At 50.1% G+C, this 22,556-nt stretch overlaps 2 protein-coding genes across 5 annotated transcripts in view; one reads left to right on the plus strand and one right to left on the minus strand.

Moving 5' to 3' along the window:
• Nucleotides 1-18,099, minus strand: part of LOC140389862 (uncharacterized) — a 29,389-nt gene extending 11,290 nt beyond the window's left edge. Inside the window, exon 1 of the mRNA XM_072474448.1 lies at nucleotides 18,057-18,099. The gene's annotated coding sequence lies outside the window, so the exon portion shown is untranslated. The remainder of the gene's footprint in view (nucleotides 1-18,056) is intronic.
• The window catches only part of LOC140389861 (cholinesterase-like), a 54,735-nt gene continuing 48,652 nt past the window's right edge, over nucleotides 16,474-22,556 (plus strand). For 2 of the 4 annotated variants that reach the window (XM_072474445.1, XM_072474443.1), the window contains exon 1: nucleotides 18,166-18,287. In XM_072474445.1, the coding sequence (XP_072330546.1) occupies nucleotides 18,204-18,287 (84 nt within the window). In that variant the 5' untranslated portion in view covers nucleotides 18,166-18,203. Of the gene's footprint in view, nucleotides 16,554-18,165; nucleotides 18,288-21,425; nucleotides 21,489-22,556 lie in introns of those variants that run through there. The other 2 variants (XM_072474447.1, XM_072474446.1) reach the window with 2 other exon arrangements.

Genomic DNA, 22,556 nt, shown 5'->3' on the forward strand with positions numbered 1-22,556 from the left:
GCTCACATTCTAGACAAGCACTTCCTTCATGTGCAATTCTGAAACCTACATTTAAGAGGCAAGAATCATTAAAATCAACATCCTGGGGGTTACCATTGATCAGAAACTGAACTGGACTAACCACATTAATACTGTGGCTACCAGGGCAGGTCAAAGGCTAGGAATCCTACGGTGAGTAACTCACCTCCTGACCCCCCAAATCCTGTCCACCAGCTACAAGGCACAAGTCAGGAGTGTAATAGAATACCATCCTCTTGCCTGGATGAGTGCAACTCCAACAACACTCAAGAAACTCGACACCATCCAGAAGAAAACAGCCTGCTTGATTGTTCCCCCTTCCACAAACATTCAAACCCTCCACCACCGACCGACAGTGGCAGCCTTGTGTACCATCTACAAGATGTACTGCAGTGACACACCAAGGTTCCTCAGGCAGCATCTTCCAAACCCCTGACCACTACCATCCATAAGGACAAGAGCAGCAGGTACCTGGGAACCCCACCACCTGGAGGTTCCCCTCCATGTCACACCACCCTGACTTGGAAATATATCGCCGTTCCTTCACTGTCACTGGGGCAACATCCTGGAACTCCCTCCCTAACAACACAGTGGGTGCATCTACACCTCAAGGACTGCAGCGGTTCGAGGAGGCAACTCACCACCACCTTCTAAAGGGCAACTAGAGATGGCAATAAATGCTGACCTAACCAACGACGCCCAGATCCTGTAAATGAATTTTAAAGAAAGAACTAAAGCAGCAAGAGATAATAAAAGTAGTAAATTTTCGGAGTGAGCACTTCTGACACACAAGCATGTTCAACATGAGAGCAGAGCAGACAAACATGTGCTCAAGTAGCCATTTTTTATCACTAGAATTAGAATTGTGAAAACAAGGGCAAGAAAACAAGAATGGAGAGCAAGAGTAGGCCATTCAGCCCCTTAAGTCTGCTCCGCCATTCGATAAGATCATGGCTGATCTGAATGTGGCCTCAACTCCACATTCCTGTCTGTCCCCATGACCCTTGATTCCCTTGTCCATCAAAAATATACCTACCTCAATCTTAAATATATTCAATGACCGAGCCTTCACTGCTGTCTGTGAAGAGAAGGACACAGACTAATGGCCCACTGAAAGAAAAAAATTCTCCTTATCCCAATCTTAATGGGAGGCCACTATTTTTAAACTACACCCTCTCAATCCAGACTCTCCCACAAGAATAAACGTCCTATCAGCATCCATCCTGTCAAGTGTCCCCAGGATCCTATATGTTTCAATATGATCACCACTCATTCTTCTAAAATCTAATGAGTATCGACCCAGCCTGCTGATCCTTTCACATAAGATAACCCAATCATCTCAGGAATCAGTCAAGTGAACCTTCTCTGAACTGTTTCTAATGCAATCATATCTTTTCTTAAGTAAGGAGACCAAAACTGTCCATTGTACCCCAGATGCAGTCTAGCTAAGGCCCAGTAAAACTGTATCACAGAATTATAGAAAATACAGTGCAGAAGAGGCCCTTCGGCCCATCAAGCCTACACCGACACATGAAAAACACCTGACCTACTTACCTAATCCCATTTGCCTGCAGATGGCCCATCAATGTTATGACATTCCAAGTACATTTTAAAGGAAATGAGGCAACCCGCCTCTACCACCCTCCCCCCAGGCAGTGCATGCTAGACCGTAACCACCCTCTGGGTAAAAAGGTTCTTTCTCACGTCCCCCTTAAATATCCTACCCCTCACCTTGCATTTGTGTCCCCTCGTGACTGACCCTTCAACTAAGGGGAAGAGCTGCTCACTATCCACCCTGTCCCTGCCCCTCATAATTTTGTACACCTCGATCAGGTTGCCCCTCAGTCTTCTCTGCTCCAACGAAAACAATGCAAGCCTATCCAACCTCTCTTCACAACTTAAATGTTCCATCCCAGGCCAGTGCAATCACATTCTTCTTATAATGTGGTGACCAGAATTGCACAGTACTCCAGTTGTGGTCTCACCAAAGTTTTATACAACTCCAACATGACTTCCCTGCTTTTGGAATCTATGCCTCGATTGATAAAGGAAAGTGTCCTATATGCATTTCGACCACTTTATTAACCTGTCCTCCCACCTTCAGAGATCTATGGACAAACATGCCAAGGTCCCTTTGTTCCTCGGAACTTCCGAGTGTCATGCCGTTCAGTGAATACTTCTTGTCAAATTTTGTTTTTCAAAGTTTATCACCTCACACTTTTCAGGGTTGAATTCCATCTGCCACTTATCTGCCCATTTGATCATCCCGTCTTTATCTTCCTGTAACACAAAACACTCAACCTCACTATTAACCGCCCGGCCAGTCTCTGTGTCATCCACAAACCTACTGATCCTACCCCCCACATAGTCATCTGTGTCATTTATATAAATGATGAATAATAGGGGACCTAACATAGATCCCTGTGATACTCCAGTGTACAGTGGCTTCCAGCGACTAAAGCAGCTGCCTGTCATCACCTTCTGTCTCCTACAACTAAGCTAATTTTGAATACACCTTATCAAAGTGCCTTGTATCCCATGTGCATTTGCCTTGTTTATAAGTCTCCCGTGTGGGACCTTGTCAAAGACTTTGCTGAAATCCATATAAACTACATCAACTGCACTACCTTCTTTTACACATCTGGTCACTTCCAAAATAATTCAATCAAATTTGTTAGGCATGACCTCCCTCTGACAAAGCCATGCTGACTATCCCTGATCAAACCTTGCCTCTCCAAGTAGAGATAGATTCTCTCCTTCAGAATTTTCTCCAATAGTTTTTCTACCACTGATGTGAGACTTACTGGTCAGTAGTTCCCTGGCTGATCTCTACCCTTCTGAAATAGTGGAACCACATTAGCTATTCTCCAGTTCTCTGGCACTTCCCCATGGCCAGAGGGAAATTAAAAATTTGTGTCAGGGCTCTTGAAATCTCCTCGCTCGCCTTCCATAGTAGCCTTATGCAGCATAACTTTCCTACTTTTGTATTCATTCCCTTGCAATAAATGGCAACATTCAATTTGGCTTGTTTTATCTGCATACCAATTTTTGTGATTGATGTACCAAGTCAACCAGATCCCTCTGTAGTGTCATGTTGTGCAATATCTCTCCATTCAAATAATGTCTTGCTTGTCTATTCTTCCTGCCCAAGTGAACAGGTTCACATTTTTCCACATTGTACTCCCATCTGCCAAAGTTTTGCCCACTTACCTAACCTATCTAAACCGTCTGTAGACTTACGGCCTCTTGACAATTTACTTTCCGACCTACCTTTGTGTTATCATCAAATTTAGCTACCATACCTTTGGTCCCTTCGTCCAAGTCATTGATATAGATTGCAAATAGTTGAGTACACAACACTCTGTGGCACTCCACCAGTAGTAACAGCTTGTCAGCTTATGTCTTCATAGAATGCAGTTCACCAGAGAAGCATTATGGAACTGTGCTGCATTTTGGAACCTGACGCTCAATCAAACATTGTCACAGGCACCTCACTGACAGTAATTTCGCCAATAACATTTTGCACTTTCGATTCACTCCAAGGAGCGTTAGGACATCAATCAACAGGTCACTAAAGGAGGAATGGAATTTTTGCCATTTCTCAAAGATAAATGGCAACAACACAGGAAGACCCTGTGCATTTTTAAAAGAGCAGAATTTCTTGAATGTTTAATTAGTTACTGGTGCAACCATATGACCCCCAAGAGCTTCTGTAACTTGCAGCTGCAGATCCATGAATTGCAGGAGCTATTATTCCATAATATACTGCTCAGCTGTAACCATCAATGTATGATCATTCAGGTCAACAACAACTTGCCAAGCAGAAATAATGATGCATTTATTTTAAAATACTTTGGCCACGATTCTCCCAATCCGCGACTAAGTGCTCCTATCAGCGAGAAAACTAGAGTGATTCCCCCTGGTGTTAGGAGCGACCCCTGATGCCTTCCAATGATGGCACTTTGAAAGTTTCTACTCCTCATTCAGATTTTCAGTGCTGTGATGCACTGGTTTCTTGCTGGAACAGAGCGAGATGGGCCCTAATCTCTGACAGGTCCCATGCATTTTTGAAGGACACCCCGATCTCAAACCCCTGCTGCATCCTTTCCCTGGATCACTGGCAGAGTATCCCCACTCAATTCCATTGCCCTTTAAAGTACAGAAGCTTGCATATATACTTAGGTGAGCAGCTTTGAACTGCATTGTTTGCATTAATTGGAGCATCGCAAGGTGAGGTACCAATTAATACCAATTGAGAACAATCTCCATCTCATTAGCAAGATGGACACCTTTTCTAATGGCCTCCTGAGATCTAAACGGCTCCCCAGCGGGAGGTCACACAGGCATCCGTTAGTACACCTAATTAAAAACAGGAACCTAGTGCAATGGCTGCTCAGAGGCACTGGAGTTACTGCCCCAGTGCTTGGGGGATGGGGGTAGCCATGGGGGGAGGCTGAGCCTGGTCGGGGGGCTAGGTGCCATTAGTGGGGGTTCGCCCCTGGGCCGGATGGGTGCGGGGCCCATTGCCCTCGGGTTCTACAGATCATCCCGCAGATTGAGTGTACCCATACAGGGGCAACTACAGCTGCTGCCCGTGACCCACCAAACACTTCCAGGGAAGAGCCCTGTACATGGTAATGTGATGAAGGTCACTTTAACTCCTTCTGACTGTGAGCAGCCTCTGGCTGCACTGCTGAAGGCTATTGTTAATAAGGAATTGACAAGGTTAGTTATGTGAGCACTTCACAGCTCTCAAATGGTGCTGCAGGGTGTTTTTGTTGATTGCACCTGCTTGTGGTTCCAAGTGAATGAAGGCTGTGTGTTTGTTTGATGCTGCCTCTTCTGCTTCTGTGGCATGAAGTAAGGAAAAGTGAGGGTGTCAGATGACCTACTAGCAGTGCTGGAGAAGAGATGGGGCGCTGTTGCACTCTTCTGCTGTGCTCTATGTTGGTGTGACTTTCCGGTGTGATTATTCTCAACTTTGAGAGTCTACTGCTGCGATCTGCAGGAAGGGGAGAGAAAGGCAGATTGATCCGAATGCAGCTGGTGCTGCCTGGAGGCTGTGTGTCTGTTTGCCGGTGTCTCGTTTGCTTCTGTGGCCTGGAGCAAGGGAAGGGAGAGAGTAAGATGACCTACTGCCAGTGTTGGAGAAGGGGAAGGGGTGGCGGACCAATTGGCTGTTGAAGGTATTGAAGAACTACTTTTGCAGATTGCTGGTGACTTTATTGTACTGTTGACTATTCAATGTTTAATGTCTGGAAGCGTGTGTTTGCTTGCTGCCGCCTCTTTTGCTTATGTGACCTGGAGCAAAGAAAGGAAGGAAGATGACCTACTGCTCGTGCTGGAGAGGGGGAAGGGACGCTTTTTCACTCTTCTGGTGTGCTCTGATCATTGTGACTTTATGGTGTGATTCCACTAATGTGAGTCTAGTGCTGGGAGCTATTGGAGGAGGAGAGAATGGGGGGTTGATTCAGACGCTGGTGAACTCATTGTTAACTGTTTCATGTTTCAAGGATGGTTGGTTTTCTTTATAGAAATGCACTGTTCTGGTTTTGTGTTTGTACCAATTTTTTGGTCGTGAAAAGGTGTGTGTGTGAGGCACGATACTTTTTCCTTGTCGATCTGAATTTTGTATAAAGGTATTGTTGACCGTTTATAAACAAAATATTCTCAAGTGATGCTGCAGGTTGTGTTTGGTGCTTGCTCCTGCTAGTAGCTGCAACTAACTAGAGGCTATGTTTATTTGCTTCCCCCTCGTTTGCTTGGAGAAAGGAAAGGATGTATGATGACCTGCTAGCAGCACCAGAGAAGGGGAAGGGGTGCTCTTTCTCTCTTCTGGCATACTCTGCGTCGGTGTGACTTTCTTTGTGACTTTCCACTGTTGAGAGTCTACCGCTGGCAGCTGCAGGAGAGGGACAGGAAGGTGGATTGATCCAAAGGAGCAAATTGATGAAGGTGTTGAAGAAATGCATTTACAAATTTCTGATGAGTTTATTGTACTGTTGACTGTTTCATGTTTAATGTCTGGAGGCCGTACATTTGTTTTCTGCCTCCTCTTTTGTTTCTATGGCCTGGAGCAAGTAAAGGGAGCATATATGATGACCTGCTGCCAGCGCCGGAAAAGGGGTGATCTTTCTCTCTTCTGGCCTGTTCTGCATCGGTGTGACTTTCTAGTGTGACTTTCCACCATTGAGAGTCTACTGCTGGGAACTGCGGGAGGGAGAGAAGTGGACTGATCCAAATGAGCAACTTAAAAAAAAAAAATTTAGTGTACTCAATTAATTTTTTCCAATTAAGGGGCAATTTAGCATGGCTAATCCACCTACCCTGCACATCTTTGGGTTGTGGAGGTGAAACCCACGCAAACACGGGGAGAATGTGCAAACTCCACACGGACAGTGACCCAGAGCCGGGATCGAGCCTCAGACCTCGGCACCGTGAGGCTGCAGTGCTAACCCACTGTGCCAACATGCTGCCCTACCAAATGAGCAACTTGATCAAGGTGTTGGAAGAAATACTTTTGCAGATTGCTTGTGATTTAATTGTACTATATTTGCAATATAAATTTAGAGTGCCCAATTATTTTTTTCTCGTCTAGCATGGCCAATCCACCTAGCCTGCATATCTTTGAGTTGTGGGGGTAAGACCAACACAGATATGGGGAGAATGTGCAAACTCCACATGGACAGTGAACCAGGCCAGGATCAAACCTGGGTCCACAGCATCGTGAGGCAGCAGTGCTAACCACTGAGCCACCGTGCCACCCATACTTCATTTACTGTTAACTATTTGCATGGAGGCTGTGTGTTTGTTTGCTGTCGCCTCCTTTGCTTCTGTGGCCTGGAGTGAGGAAAGGGAGGATGTATGATGACCTGCTGTCAGTGCCGGAGAAGGGGAAGGGGTGCTCTTTCTCTCTTCTGGCGTGTTCTGCATGAGTGTGACTTTCCAGTGTAATTTTCCATTGTTGTGAGCAGGAGGGGGCGAGAGGGAGAAGCAGCTTGATCTGAATGAGCAACTTGATGAAGGTGTTGAAGAAATGATTTTTCAGATTGCTGGTGACTTTATTGTATTGCTGATTGTTTATTTGGTTTTATTTATTTGGATTTGTTTGTATAAATGAACTGTTGTAGTTTTTTGTTTGTATCGATATTTTGTGACAAAACGTTGGTTTGCATGCGTATGGCATGGTGCCTTTTCCTTGTTGGTTAATGGCTAGTGTGATATATTGACTGAAGTAGTTTATTGCCACCTTTTTATATAAAGGTATTGTTGACCGTTTAATAAACAAATATAGGGGGCAGCGTGGTGGCGCAGCACTGCTGCCTCATGGCGCTGAGGACCCGGATTCGATCCTGGGACCAGGTCGGTTTGTCTGGTGTTTGCGTGGGTCTTACCTCCACAACCTAAAAAGATGTGCAGGGTAGGTGAATTGGCCACGCTAAATTGTCCCCCAATTGGAAAAAAATAATAATTGGGTACTCTAGATTTAAAAAAACCAAAAAATATAAATGAATATTCTCAAGTGCATTCTCGTAAGTACATGTGCAATATCGCAGACGAGTGTTATTGCCCAGAATTCCAATTAAACTGAGGCCTGGACACTGTCTGTACCCTGGATGTGTCACCACTCAAAGGCAGCAGCCAACAATCAAGCACTGTGGAGCTGGGCACTGGGGATAGCCCCGCAACCAGAGGTTGAGTGTGTGGACCAGGGAGGGTACCTGAGCTCAATCCCCCTAATGCTTTTGGCAGCGGTCTGGGGTTAAGGGGCTTCTAAAGTGTCTGGAGGTGGGGTCCCCTAGCACCACTGGCTTTTTGGATGGCACTCTGAGATAAGGCGGGACACATAAGGGTGGAGGAGGTTCAGGGGCTGTGAGGGACCCGGTGGTGGAAGGCATATCTGATTGTCACTTTCTAACCATCTCCAATTCCTTACAGATATCACAATATAGATGGTATTAAAGACCCCACAGTGGCAGCCCTTGTTGTGCTGGTGGCAGTCCAGGCGGCATTGACGCAGGCTTGAGGGGGCAGCCCATGTTCAGGGGGCCACCGCACAACCTGCAGACCCGGCCGTCCATCAGGCCGGGGAGCGACCGAGAGGGCAAGGTCAGCGACAGCCCAAGGTGTGCAGGCGTCGTTGGTCATTTGAGATGTTGGACAGTATGTGCCACAGGACACTCAACAAGAGTATGGTGTGGCACCTGTGCCATGTTCTTGTGAACTTGACAACCCATGGAGGAGGAGGATACCTGCTCACGATGGCTGTGACGATCACACAGCCCTAATTTTCTCTGCTGCAAGTTCATTCCACGGCTTGTGCGGGGATTTGTGTGGCATATCACAACCTACAGCCCACATGTGCATCCATGTTGTCACGGATACCCTGTATGCCCGGACAGCTGACTATATAAACTTCACGCTGGACCAAGCCCATCAGGATGCCCAGATTGCAGGATTCTTTGCCATCGCCGGGATGTCCCAGGTCCAGGGGGTAAGAGATGTCATGCATGTCGCCTTGCGCACACTGGGGTATCAAGGAATGCCCTTCATTAACAGGAAGGGGTTCCATTTCCTGAATGATCAACTCTTGTGGGGCCACCAATCCAGATCATGTGCGTTCGTACACACTTCCCAGGTGTGCACGATAGCTGCATCCTGGGGCACTCAGAGTTCCCCAGCCTCTTCAAGGACCATCCCAGGATGACAGACTGGCTCTTGGGGGATAAGGGGATAATGTACTGGGATAATGTACCTGCTAAGGTCCTGGCTGATGACTCCAGTATGGGTTCCAGAGAACGATATGGAGACCAGCTATAATGAAGCCCATGTTGTCACCTGTGCTGTCATTAACGGTACATTAGATTGCTGAAAATGCAGTTCCGATGCTTCGACCACTCTAGTGGTGCACTGCAATACAACCCCCAGAGGATCTCCTGCTTTGTGGTGGTCGGCTGTGCCCTCCACAACCTGGCACAGTAGCGAGGTGACATGTTGTAAGTGGAGGGACATGCGGCCTCGTCTGAGGAGGGGTTGGACCAGGAGGGGCTGGCAGATGAGCCCGGGGAGGTCCTGCGGGAGGAGCATGAAGAGGGAGGAGAGGCGGCGGCGAGGGTCCGGCATGCCTGGAAGGCCAGGGAGGCCCTCATCCCTATTCTGCCCGCTGACCTCAAGATGTACTGAGGTAAGGAAGGGAGCGCTTGGGAGAGCTGGAGACCGTCATCGTCTTGCTGGTGGGAGGCTCCAGGTTGGCCTCTAGCGCTCCCTCTCCTGGAAAAAGCCTGTGGGGCTCTGCATGGGAAGGAGGGCAACTGGAATGGGTTCCAAAGGCCTCTGCATCAACCGGCCCTGTCGGTCCTGGCGCCTCCCCATTCTTTGCAACATGGTGCCGACACCGTCAGCGATGCTCCTCAGTGACTGGGACATGCTATGCAGTGTCACGACAATGCACTCGCTGGAGTGTCGCTGACACCCACTCCTGAAACTCACTGTTGCAACCTAGCGTCTGCATCAGGTCCGGGACATCCTTGTCCAGAGATTTGGCATCTGACCGGAATCCAGTTGAGTCCTGGGACCCAGTAGTCGTCCCCGACTGCTGACTCTCTCGGATGTTCCTGCCTTCCTGTCTCCACCCGATGTGCATCGGCAAATCTGGTACTCACCAGATTGTGCCCCATAAGCCTGTCCACTTGTGTGTGTCTCTACGCTGGTGGAAGGTAGGGATGACAGCCAAGACACATCGATGGTGGCATCATCGGAGCTCTCCTCCGAGGTGTTCTCTTGGATAGGGAAGTGGGGGGCGGGGGGGGGGGGGAAGGGGGGTCACCATCTGATGGAGATCCAGCGATAGAAAGGACATGTGGTCAGTGGTCATTTTGTCTGACATGCACAACTCACTGGAGACAGGTCATCTGGGTAAAGGGACAGTAGATCCTCACCTCTGCGGTGCAGGCCAACCTCGTTGTCAGTGACTCTATCCTCGGTCAAACCCGCAATCTCCAGGGCCCATTCTTCATTGGGGGTCTGTGGTAGTATGCATTAGGGGTCATGTGGGACTGTGAAGCCGTGATGCTATTGGCTGACAGATCCCGGGTCCTGGTTGGCTGTTGATCCCTAGCTCCGCCCTGAAGGCGGAGTATAAGAACCTGGGCTTCTCCCCGCAGCTCCAGTCTGTTGCTGAACTGCGGGGAACAAGTCACGCTTAATAAAGCCTCATCGACTTCATCTCTATTCGTCTCTCTCGTAAGTCATTGTGCGCTACAATTTATTAAGCGTGCTTAAAGGACTAAGGAGCTCAGGATCGCCCCGGAATGCCTGCGGATCAGCCCCCATGCAGTGAACGCGGCAGCAGTTTTTAAACACTGGCAGATTTGTTTCGAAGGCTACCTCCGAACGGTCCCCGGCCGGATCACAGAAGACCAGAAACTACAGGTCCTGCACTCAAGGGTAAGCCCGGAAATTTACCCTCTCATAGAAGACGCAGAGGATTTCCCGACGGCGCTCGCAGCACTAAAGAGCGTCTACGTTCGCCCAGTGAACCAGGTCTACGCACGCTACCAACTCGCAACGAGACGGCAAAGTCCCGGAGAATCGCTAGAGGAGTTCTACGCCGCGCTGCTTATTTTGGGACGGGGCTGCGGCTGCCCGCCGGTAAACGCGACTGAACACATGGACATGTTAATTCGCGATGCGTTTGTGGCAGGTATGAACTCTCCCCAAATCCGCCAAAGACTTTTAGAAAAAGAGTCGCTAGGACTCTCAGAGGCACGGGCCATCGCAGCCTCCCTAGATGTGGCCTCGCAAAACGCCCGTGCCTACGGCCCCGACCGCGCGGCAGCCCCTTGGGCTCCGTGGACCCCCGTCGCGACAAACCCCCCCCCCTCCCTCACAGGCTTACGCGGTTAAGACGCCAGATCATCCCGGGGGGGCCCGCTGCTATTTCTGCGGGCAGGCGAAACACCCCCGGCAGCGATGCCCGGCCCGCGCAGCGACTTGCAAGAGCTGCGGGAAAAAGGGCCATTTTGCGGCTATGTGCCGGTCCCGGGGGGTCGCCGCTGTCCCCGGAGAAGAAAGAGTCCAGCGTATCCCAAACGCTCCCCAACCCCCCCCAGCGCCCCATGTGCGACCCGCGGGCGTCGCCATTTTGGGTCCCGGCCACCACGAGGGGAGGATGGGCGCCGCCATCTTGTGACCCCCCAGCCATGTGCGATGCATGGGGGCGGCCATTTTGTCCACCCCCGACCACGTGCGATCCGTGGGGGTGGCCATTTTGTCCACCCCCGGCCGCGTGCGATTCATGGATGCCGCCATCTTGGATGACAACAAAGGACCCCAGCATCGACGGCTCCACGGGGTCTGAAGAAGACGCTGAGACACTACGACCACATCTGGCCTCAGTGACGCTGGATCAAGCACGGCCCCGGACGCTCCAGACGACGACAACAACGGTGCTGATCAACGGACACGAGACACCATGCCTGATCGACTCCGGGAGCACCGAAAACTTCATCCACCCCGACACGGTAAGATTTCCCTAGCTGCAGGATCCCACTCCGTAGAGATCAAAGGGTTCTGCATAGTGACCCTAACGGTGCAAGGAAGGGAGTTTAAAAACTACAGGCTCTACGTCCTTCTCCAACTCTGTGCGCCCACATTACTGGGATTAGATTTCCAGTGCAACCTGCAGAGCCGAACGTTTCAATTCGGCGGCCCTATACCCCCACTCACTATCTGCGGCCTCGCAACCCTCAACGTTGAACCGCCATCCTTGTTTGCAAACCTCACCCTGGATTGCAAACCCGCCGCCACTAGGAGCAGACGGTACAGCGCCCAGGACCGGACATTTATCCAGTCCGAAGTCCAGCGGTTGCTGAAGGAAGGCATAATCCAGCCCAGCAATAGTCCCTGGAGAGCACAGGTGGTAGTAGTAAAGACCGGGGAGAAGCAAAGGATGGTCATAGACTATAGCCAGACCATCAACAGGTACACACAGCTAGATGCGTACCCTCTCCCCCGCATATCCGACATGGTAAATTGGATTGCCCAATATAAGGTCTTCTCCACCGTGGACCTCAAGTCCGCCTATCACCAGCTCCCCATCCGCCCAAGTGAACGCAAGTACACAGCCTTCGAGGCAGATGGGCGACTATACCACTTCCTAAGGGTCCCATTTGGTGTCACAAACGGGGTCTCGGTCTTCCAACGGGAGATGGACCGAATGGTTGATCAACATGGGTTACAGGCCACGTTCCCGTATCTCGACAACGTAACCATCTGCGGCCACGATCAGCAGGACCACGACGCCAACCTCCAAAAATTCCTCCAGACCGCAAACGCCTTGAACCTCACATACAACGAGGACAAGTGCGTGTTTAGCACAAACCGGCTGGCCATCCTGGGATACGTAGTGCGCAATGGGATAATAGGCCCCGACCCCGAACGCATGCGCCCCCTTATGGAATTTCCCCTTCCCCACTGCTCCAAAGCCCTGAAACGATGCCTGGGGTTTTTTTCATATTACGCCCAGTGGGTCCCCCAGTATGCAGACAAGGCCCGCCCACTAATACAGACTACTACCTTCCCCCTGTCGACAGAGGCTCGCCAGGCCTTCAGCCGCATCAAAGCGGATATCGCAAAGGCCACGATGCGCGCCATCGACGAGTCCCTCCCCTTCCAGGTCGAGAGCGACGCCTCCGATGTAGCTCTAGCGGCCACCCTTAACCAAGCGGGCAGACCCATGGCCTTCTTCTCCCGAACCCTCCACGCCTCAGAAATCCGCCACTCCTCAGTGGAAAAGGAAGCCCAAGCCATAGTGGAAGCTGTGCGACATTGGAGGCATTACCTGGCCGGCAGGAGATTCACTCTCCTCACTGATCAACGGTCGGTAGCTTTCATGTTCGATAATGCACAGCGGGGCAAAATTAAAAATGACAAGATCTTAAGGTGGAGGATCGAGCTCTCCACCTTCAACTACGAGATCTTGTACCGTCCCGGAAAGCTGAACGAGCCGTCCGATGCCCTATCCCTCGGCACATGTGCCAACGCACAAATAGACCGTCTCCAAACCCTCCACGAGGACCTCTGCCACCCGGGGTTCACTCGGTTCTACCATTTTATAAAGTCCCGCAACCGCCCCTACTCCGTGGAGGAGGTCCGTACTGTCACCAGGAACTGCCACATCTGCGCAGAGTGCAAACCGCACTTTTTCAGGCCAGATAGAGCGCACATGATCAAGGCTTCCCGCCCCTTTGAACGCCTCAGTCTGGATTTCAAAGGGCCCCTCCCTTCCACCGACCGAAACACATACTTCCTGAACGTGGTGGACGAGTACTCCCGTTTCCCTTTCACCATCCCCTGCCCCGACATGACAGCGGCCACAGTTATTAAAGCCCTTAGCACCATATTCACACTGTTCGGTTGCCCCGCATATATCCATAGCGACAGGGGGTCCTCCTTCATGAGTGACGAGCTGCGCCAGTTCCTGCTCAGCAAGGGCATAGCCTCGAGCAGGACGACCAGCTACAACCCCCGGGGGAACGGGCAAGTAGAGAGGGAGAACGGCACGGTCTGGAAGACCGTCCTACTGGCCCTACGGTCCAGGGATCTCCCAGTTTCATGGTGGCAGGGGGTCCTCCCGGACGCTCTCCACTCCATCCGGTCGCTGCTGTGTACCACCACTAACCAAATGCCTCATGAGTGCCTCCTGGTCTTCCCCAGGAAGTACTCCTCCGGAACGTCGCTGCCGACCTGGCTGGCGGCCCCAGGACCCATCTTGCTCCGGAAACATGTGCGGGCGCACAAGTCGGACCCGTTGGTCGAGAGGGTTCATCTCCTCCACGCGAACCCGCAGTATGCCTACGTGGCGTACCCCGATGGCCGACAGGACACGGTCTCCCTGCGAGACCTGGCGATCGCCGGCAACACGCGCACACACCCCCGACACCGGTCACTCCCTCCCTGCCACCGGCGTACCCCGCGACCGCCCCCTTCCCGGGAGGATCGGTCCTCCTCCCATGTCCGACCAGGAGTGAAACAGAAGCAGACACCGAAAAGCTCCCGGAGACGACAACGCGGGAACAAGCACCTGCACCACCACCGGGGCCGAGGCGATCGACAAGGAAGACCAGACCGCCCGCTCGACTCGTGGCATCGGTGTAACACAAGAATGTTGTGGACTTTAACGAGAATGTTCTTTTTCCTCTTACGAATATTGCAAATAGTTCACAAACCCTGTACATAGCCCAATGTAGGGCAAAGTGTAGAACATTGAAAGGACATGCCAAAAAAAAATTTCTCCTCCCAGGACCAGCCTTGTAAACCCCTACCACCATGCGAAGCACCACCCCGCCGGGTTCATTTTTAACAAGGGGTGAATGTGGTAGTATGCATTAGGGGTCATGTGGGACTGTGACGCCATGATGCTATTGGCTGACAGATCCCGGGTCCTGGTTGGCTGTTGATCCCTAGCTCCGCCCTGAAGGCGGAGTATAAGAACCTGGGCTTCTCCCCGCAGCTCCAGTCTGTTGCTGAACTGCGGGGAACAAGTCACGCTTAATAAAGCCTCATCGACTTCATCTCTATTTGTCTCTCTCGTAAGTCATTGTGCGCTACAGGGTCCAACACCCTGCCGCCCATCTGAGCCCTTTCCCACCTATTATGTGCCAACTTCTTCTGTAGGGACAATGAGTGCATTGAGAGCCTCATGCCTTTGCATCTGGGGGGGGGGGGGGGGGGCAGGGGTGGTCAATGGCAGGCGACATGGCTGCTGGGCATGGGTATGTGCCAGTGGGTGGCTTAAGGTGCCAGCCGTCAACCCGTGGGGAAGCGGCGGGAGTTCAGGGGGGTGGCAGGCGGGACCGATGCCTGGAGCCCGATGTTAATTCTTCCATGAGGCCCGGTGGAGGTCGTTGGCCTTTCTGTACTGGACTGAGGTCCTCCTAGTCACGCTGCTCGAACTGATGGCCGCTGCCTCTGCCTCCCAAGCAGCACTGTGGCCGGTCCTGTGACCCCCCCTCAGGGAGGGGGGGGGGGGGGGGTGGGTGATCCAGCACATGCCCAGGTCGGCATCCCCGAAGTATGGAACAGGTCTCCGTGGTGGCATGGCTGTGTGCTGACTGGAGTGTGTTTATGTGATGGGTCCCCCTTGTTAGCAGGGAGCTGCTGTGTGCGGTCCAGGTGAATCAGCTAGTGGGATGGCCATTTGCACCATGAAGCCAGTGGGATCATTTCCAGCCCTATTTGACGTTCGACACCGGCTGCAGTCTGGCCGGGTCAGCTGTCGGTATGCCGACTATCAAACTTGGTGTTTCACTCATTAGATCACACCCATGATCTCTAGGGTGTGCCTAATTCTGATTTTGATTGGAGAATGGGCCTCATCCCCTTTCTTGGCTTGAAGTCAGCCATTCTCCTTGCTCTGATTTCAAATTGATTGGCATCCTTATGTTGTATGATGTGGCATTGTACAATACATTGGGTAATATCCTTATACATTTCTGTGCTGCTGGTCAGAGTAGTACTAATGTCTGCACTTGCAGTCTGTGACTCACCTTAATTGAGCCACAAGAAATCAATTGATCAGCTGGATTCTGTCAGGTAGGTGTCAGATCCAAAATGAATACTTTGCTAATATTCTAGTTTCCCTTAGGAAGTTCAAATGTTGTCATGCAATCCTCAACTGTAAAGCTTTCAAAACAAATTGTGTCTACCTCTGGAGTGGGGGGATTTAGACATGGAGAATGTACATGGCACAAATGCATCCGAAAATAGTTGGGAGCAGGTGGAAGTCAAGGCAAGTGATGCGATTGGGGTTTGGGGACTTCATTTATATTCCCGTATCCTTCGGTAGTTTGGTAGTTCGCTGGCATGGCAGAACAGTGACCAAAACATGACATTCTGGGGCAGCACTGAACCCCACGCTGAACAGACCTCCGTCTGCTCCATCTCCTCCAGCGCAAGAAAAGCTGGCGTCCCAAATCACAGCGGGCAGCCGCACCACAATGGACCCAGTCAGTCAGAACAATTATTTTGCAACCTACTTAATTGCATTCGAAAAAACAGAAAGAGTTGTTTCCTTTGTCTGAATGTTACACTGACTGAATCGCATCGCTTTTTCGCCCCAGCTCGCATTTCTTCAGGGGTGGCAGGCTTTGAGCGCACACCAACCCCTCATTCCAAGCCTGGCTAAATGCAAACGCAGTCAACCCAAGCAAATGGGAAACGACGACAACAACACTGGGCAGCACATCTGTTTCTGTCCTCTCTTTCCCGCCTGTGGTCCGTCCATCAATCCATGCAGCCTCCAGCCCGGGCTGCCAAATGTGCGCGGCGCCCACCTGCGATGGCGCCGCGCGCGCGAGGAGACTGGGCGGCGGCGCGCGGTGCGCGCGCGGTGATGAGATAGAACGCGTGCCGCGACGCACGCGCAGTGGGGTGCGGGTGTGGAGCGCGCGCGCGCCGCAGGGGCCGCGCAGGAGCCGGCGGCGGGTCCTCCTCGCTTGACCGCAACCGAGCTGATGGGCACCGGGGGCTGTCGGGTGAGTGTCTGTCAGCCAGCGGCCGGCCATAATCCGGGGAGGGAGTCGGTTCCTGGTCATTAATTAGTATTATTGTTGTTTTGAAACTGTCGCTTTGACCAATTGTTTCGCGGAAAAGTTTTTTTTTCTTTGCGGTTGAAAATGTCAGATCGCCTCCCCGGCGGCTGCTGATGGAGACAGCAAAGTGGGCAAAGTGTGCAGGCGGGACAGGAGAGGGAGATTTAACCCTGGCCGTTAAAACACAGCCGGGAGAGGCGAAACGGGGCTTTCCTGTCGGATCACACTGTGCCTCCTCACCCGGGGGCTTGGGGGGGTTGCCCAGCAACCATGCAACTGCAACCCTGCCTTTCCTCGGGAAGCGAAAGTAACGGGTGGGTTTGGATCACCCTCCGACACAAAGTGACGGTCTTGTCAGCAGCAGTGGGAATCTGCAGTGCTGCCACTCACTTCACTTGTTGTGCTTGCAACAAACTTTCGCATCTCCTTTGCGGCAACCGCTATGCACATGTGTCTGTGTGTGCAATAAAGCGCACAAAATGTGCGTATTTACACAAAACACGCGGCTAGTGTTTCAAGGAAACGTGAAAATGGTGTGGTGACACATCAGATGCATTAACGGGCTGTGTGCTCGGGCAACCTGTGCAAACATTGCTGAATGTAGTGAACGGCACTGCTTTTGAAAGTTGCCAATATGCATTTCCCCTTTCCACAATTACATTCCCCATCACATCCCTTGAGGGCATTCAGCCCCTGACATTCGGGTAAGTGTTCTCCGAGGTGGCCTTCAGGACGCGCGACAATGCAGAATCGCCGAACAGAAACTGATAGCCAAGTTCCGCACACATGAGTTCGGCCTCAACCGGGACCTTGGATTCATGTTGCATTACATTCACCCCCACCATCTGGCCTGGGCTTGCAAAGTCCCACCAACTGTCCTGGCTTGAGACAATTCACACCTCTTTAACATGCTCCATCTGAACCTGTAAAGACTTTATTACCTGCAAAGACTCACATTCAAAGTATCTTCTTGCATTTTTTTGACTTTGTCTGTATATATGTACCCTACCTCGGCCCACTCCCCATCCTGTCCTCGTAACCCCACCTAAGCTGCACATCTTTTTGGACACCGAGGGGCCATTTAGCATGGCCATTCCACCTAACCTGCGCATCTTTAGACTGTGGTAGGAAACTTGAGCACCCAAAAGAAACCCATGCAGAAACGTTGGGGTGGGTGGGGGGGAGAGGAGGAGTGCAAACTCCACACAGTCACCCACGGTCGGATTTGAACCCAGGTCCCTGGAGCTGTGAGGCAGCAGTGCAAGCCACTGTGCCGCCTTTTCTAATTTAAAAACAAGTTTTGGAATGAAGTTTAGAAAGTTTTGCAAACATTTACAATTAGTTTTGACAGCAATAATTTCAATAAAGTCAATATATTACATTGCATTGAGTTTTTCATTGATATTAATCTTGGACGAGGTGTGGCGCAGCAGTTCCTGTCCATACCTCTGATCTAGAAGCTCCAGGATTGAGTCCCATTTTAGTACTTGATGGCCACAGAGTGTGTGTTCATAATGCAGCGAGTATTAACCCAAAAATCATTCCAAAAGGTCTGTGGCAGGCAGTAAAAATGGGAGTGTCCCCAGGTCAGCCATGCGTGATGCCCCTCAGGTTGTATATTTAGCCACTGCCTTCAGCCTAGCCATCTCTTCCAGGAAAGACGAGCTAGGGAAACAGGTAAGCTTGTGCTTTGTCTGCCTCATGTGTTACTAGATGTGGGAATGTTATATATATGCTAAAGGAAATTATAATTTAAATGAATTGCACTGGAATACTGTGATTAATTTTAATTCAGTAAAACATTGATGATTCTCTGCCTTAGAAGGTCAGAAACAAATAAATTGCAGTATCTTTGGCAACATGTGACTTGTAATGTGCAGAAATTGTAATGCAATGCATGTTAAAATGCTTGAATTGTTACGTTTGTTAAATAAAATCTTAGATGCTGACAGGCTTGCTACAGGCAGCACGGTAGCACGGTGGTTATCACTGTGGCTTCACAACGCCAGGGTCCCAGGTTCGATTCCCGGCTTGGGTCACTGTCTGTGGCGGAGTCTGCACATTCTCCCCGTGACTGCATGGGTTTCCTCCGGTTGCTCTAATTTCCTCCCACAAGTCCCGAATGTAATTTGGACATTCTGAATTCTCCCTCCATGTACCCGAACAGGCGTCGGAATGTGGTGATCAGGGGCTTTTCACAGTATCTTCATTGAAGTGTTAATGTAAGCCTACTTGTGACAATAAAGATTATTACAAGTCAATAGGTCTTACTGAAGATTTTACATTTTTGGGCTCCACATTGTGCTAAATTTGACGGCTTCCACCAGAATAATGGGTCTGTAATTAACTTCAGTATCCTGATGTAATGTTGGGAAAAAGCAGCCACAATTCCTGAACTTAATTACATATGACATTTTGCTCGGAATAGTGGATGAGGACCTCAATTCTCTGGAAAGTATCTGTCATCAAATAGCCAGCCAATTTGTTACAGTTCGGGGGATAGTTAGGAGATTCGGTGGGAACGAGAGAGACTCGTGGTTGGTGTGTTGCCTCCCAGGTGCCAGGGACCGTGATGTCTCGGATCGTGTTTTCGGGATCCTTAAGGGGGAGGGGGGAGTAGCGCCAAGTCGTGGTCCACATAGGTACCAATGACATAGGTAGGGATAGGGATGTAAGGCAGGAATTAAGGGAGCTAGGATGGAAACTTGGAGCTAGAACAAACAGAGTTATTATCTCTGGGTTGTTACCCGTGGCACATGCTAGTGAGATGAGGAATAGGGAGAGAGAGAAGTTGAACATGGCTGTAGGGATGGTGCAGGAGGGAGGGTTTCAGATACCTGGATAATTGGGGCTCATTCTGGGGTAGGTGGGACCTCTACAAATGGGATGGTCTACACCTGGACCAGAGGGGTACCAATATTCTGGGTGGGAGGGAAATGTGCTAATGCTCTTCGGGAGGGTTTAAACTAATTCAGCAGGGGGTTGGGAACCTGAATTGTAGCTCCAGTATACAGGAGGTTGAGAGTAGTGAGATCATGAGTATGGTTTCAAGGTTGCAGGAGTGTACCGGCATGAAGGAAGGTGGTTTAAAGTGTGTCTACTTCAATGCCAGGAGCATCCGGAATAAGGTGGGTGAACTTGCGGCATGGGTTGGTACCTGGGACTTCGATGTTGCGGCCATTTCGGAGACATAGCCAGAGCAGGGACAGGAATGGTTGTTGCAGGTTCCAGGGTTTAGTTATTTCAGTAAGCTCAGGAAAGGTGGTAAAAGAGGGGGAAGGGTGGCATTGTTAGTCAAGGACAGTATTACGGTGGCAGAAAGGACGTTTGATGAGGACTCGTCTGCTGAGGTAGTATGGGCTGAGGTTAGAAACAGGAAAGGAGAGGTCACCTTGTTGGGAGTTTTCTATAGGCCTCTGAAAAGTTCCAGAGATGTAGAGGAAAGGATTGCAAAGATAATTCTGGATAGGAGCGAACGTAACAGGGTAGTTGTTATGGGGGGACTTTAACTTTCCAAATATTGACAGGAAAGGCTATAGATGGGTCCGTTTTTGTCCAATATGTGCAGGAGGGTTTCCTGACAGTATATAGATAGGCCAACAAGAGGCAAGGCCAAATTGGATTTGGGACAGAGTAATGAACCAGGATAGGTGCTAGCATTGTGGATAGCACAATTGCTTCACAGCTCCAGGCTCCCAGGTTCGATTCCAGCTTGGGTCACTGTCTGTGTCTGCACATCCTCCCCGTGTGTGCGTGAGTTTCCTCCGGGAGCTCCGGTTTCCTCCCACAGTCCAAAGATGTGCAGGTTAGATGGATTGGCCATGATAAATTGCCCTTAGTGTCCAAAATTGCCCTTAGTGTTGGGTGGGGTTACTGGGTTATGGGGATAGGGTGGAGGTGTTGACCTTGGGTAGGGTGCTCTTTCCAAGAGCCGGTGCAGACTTGATGGGCTGAATGGCCTCCTTCTGCACTGTAAATTCTATGATAATCTATGATAGATTTGGAGGTAGGTGAGCACTTTGGTGATAGTGACCACAATTCAGTTACATTTACTTTAGCGATGGAAAGGGATAGGTATATACCGCAGGGCAAGAGTTATAGCTGGGGGAAAGGCAATTATGATGCGATGAGGCAAGACTTAAGATGCATCGGATGGAGAGGAAAACTGCAGGGGATGGACACAATTGAAATGTGGAGCTCGTTCAAGGAACAGCTACTGTGTGTCCTTGATAAGTATGTACCTGTCAGGCAGGGAGGAAGTGGTCTAGCGTGGTTTACTAAAATAGTTGAATCACTTGTCAAGAGGAAGAAGGAGGCTTATGTAAAGATGAAATGTGAAGGTTCAGTTAGGGCGCTCGAGATTTAGCTAGGAATGTTTTAAAGAGAAAGCTAAGAAGAGCCAGGATGGGACATGAGAAGTCTTTGGCAGGTAGGATTAAGATAACCCTAAAGCTTTCTATAGGTATGTCAGGAATAAAAGAATGACGAGGGTAAGAGTAGGGCCAGTCAAGGACAGTAATGGGAAGTTGTGCGTGGCGTCTGAGGAGATAGGAGAGGTGCGAAATGAATATTTTTCTTCAATATTCACGCAGGAAAAAGACAATGTTGTCGAGGAGAATACTGAGTAACAGGCTACTAGACTAGAAGGGCTTGAGGTTCATGAGGAGGAGGTCTTAGCAATTCTGGAAATTGTGAAAATAGATAAGTCCCCTGTGCCAGATAGGATTTATCCTAGGATTCTCTGGGAAGCTAGGGAGGAGATTGCTGAGCCTTTGGTTTTGATCTTTATGTTGTCATTGTCTACAGGAATAGTGCCAGAAGACTGGAGGATAACAGATGTTGTCCCCTTGTTCAAGAAGTGGAGTAGAGACGATCCTGGTAACTATAGACCAGTGAGCCTTACTTCTGTTGTGGGCAAAGTCTTGGAAAGGTTTATAAGAGATAGGATTTATAATCATCTAGAAAGGAATAATTTGATTAGGGATAGTCAACACGGTTTTGTGAAGGGTAGGTCGTGCCTCACAAATCTTATTGAGTTCTTTGAGAAGGTGACCGAACAGGTGGACGAGGCTAAAGCAGTTGATGTGTATATGGATTCCAGTAAAGTATTTGATAAGAGTCCCCATGGTAGGCTATTGCAGAAAATACGGAGGCATGGGATTCTGGGTGATTTAGCAGTTTGGATCAGAAATTGGCTCGCTATAAGAAGACAGAGGGTGGTGGTTGATGGGAAATGTTCAGCCTGGAGTTCAGTTACTAGGGGTGTACCGCAAGGATCTGTTTTGGTGCCACTGCTGTTTGTCATTTTCATAGAAGGATGGGTGAGTAAATTTGCAGATGACACTAAAGTCGGTGGAGTTGTGGACAGTGCGGAAGGATGTTGCAGGTTACAAAGGGACATAGATAAGCTGCAGAGCTGCGCTAAGAGGTGGCAAATGGAGTTTAATGCAGAAAAGTGTGAGGTGACTCATTTTGGAAGGAGTAACAGGAAGACCGAGTACTGGGCTAATGGTAAGATTCTTGGTAGTGTGGCTGAGCAGAGAGATCTCGGTGTCCATGTACATAGATCCCTGAAAGTTGCCACCCAGGTTGATAGGGTTGTTAAGAAGGCATACGGTGTGTTAGCTTTTATTGGCAAAGGGATTGGTGTGGCCGCATTTGGAGTATTGCATGCAGTTCTGGTCGCCGCATTATAGGAAGGATGTGGAATCATTGGTAAGGGTGCAGAGGAGATTTACCAGGATGTTGCCTGGTATGGAGGGAAGATCTTATGAGGAAAGGCTGAGGGACTTAAGGCTGTTTTCGTTAGAGAGAAGAAGGTTAAGAGGTGACTTAATTGAGGCATACAAAATGATCAGAGGATTAGATCGGGTGGACAGTGAGAGCCTTTTTCCTTGGATGGTGATGTCTATCACGAGGGGACATAGCTTTAAATTGAGGGGAGAT

Source organism: Scyliorhinus torazame, chromosome 14 (assembly GCF_047496885.1).
Source record: "Scyliorhinus torazame isolate Kashiwa2021f chromosome 14, sScyTor2.1, whole genome shotgun sequence".
NCBI lineage: Eukaryota > Metazoa > Chordata > Chondrichthyes > Carcharhiniformes > Scyliorhinidae > Scyliorhinus > Scyliorhinus torazame.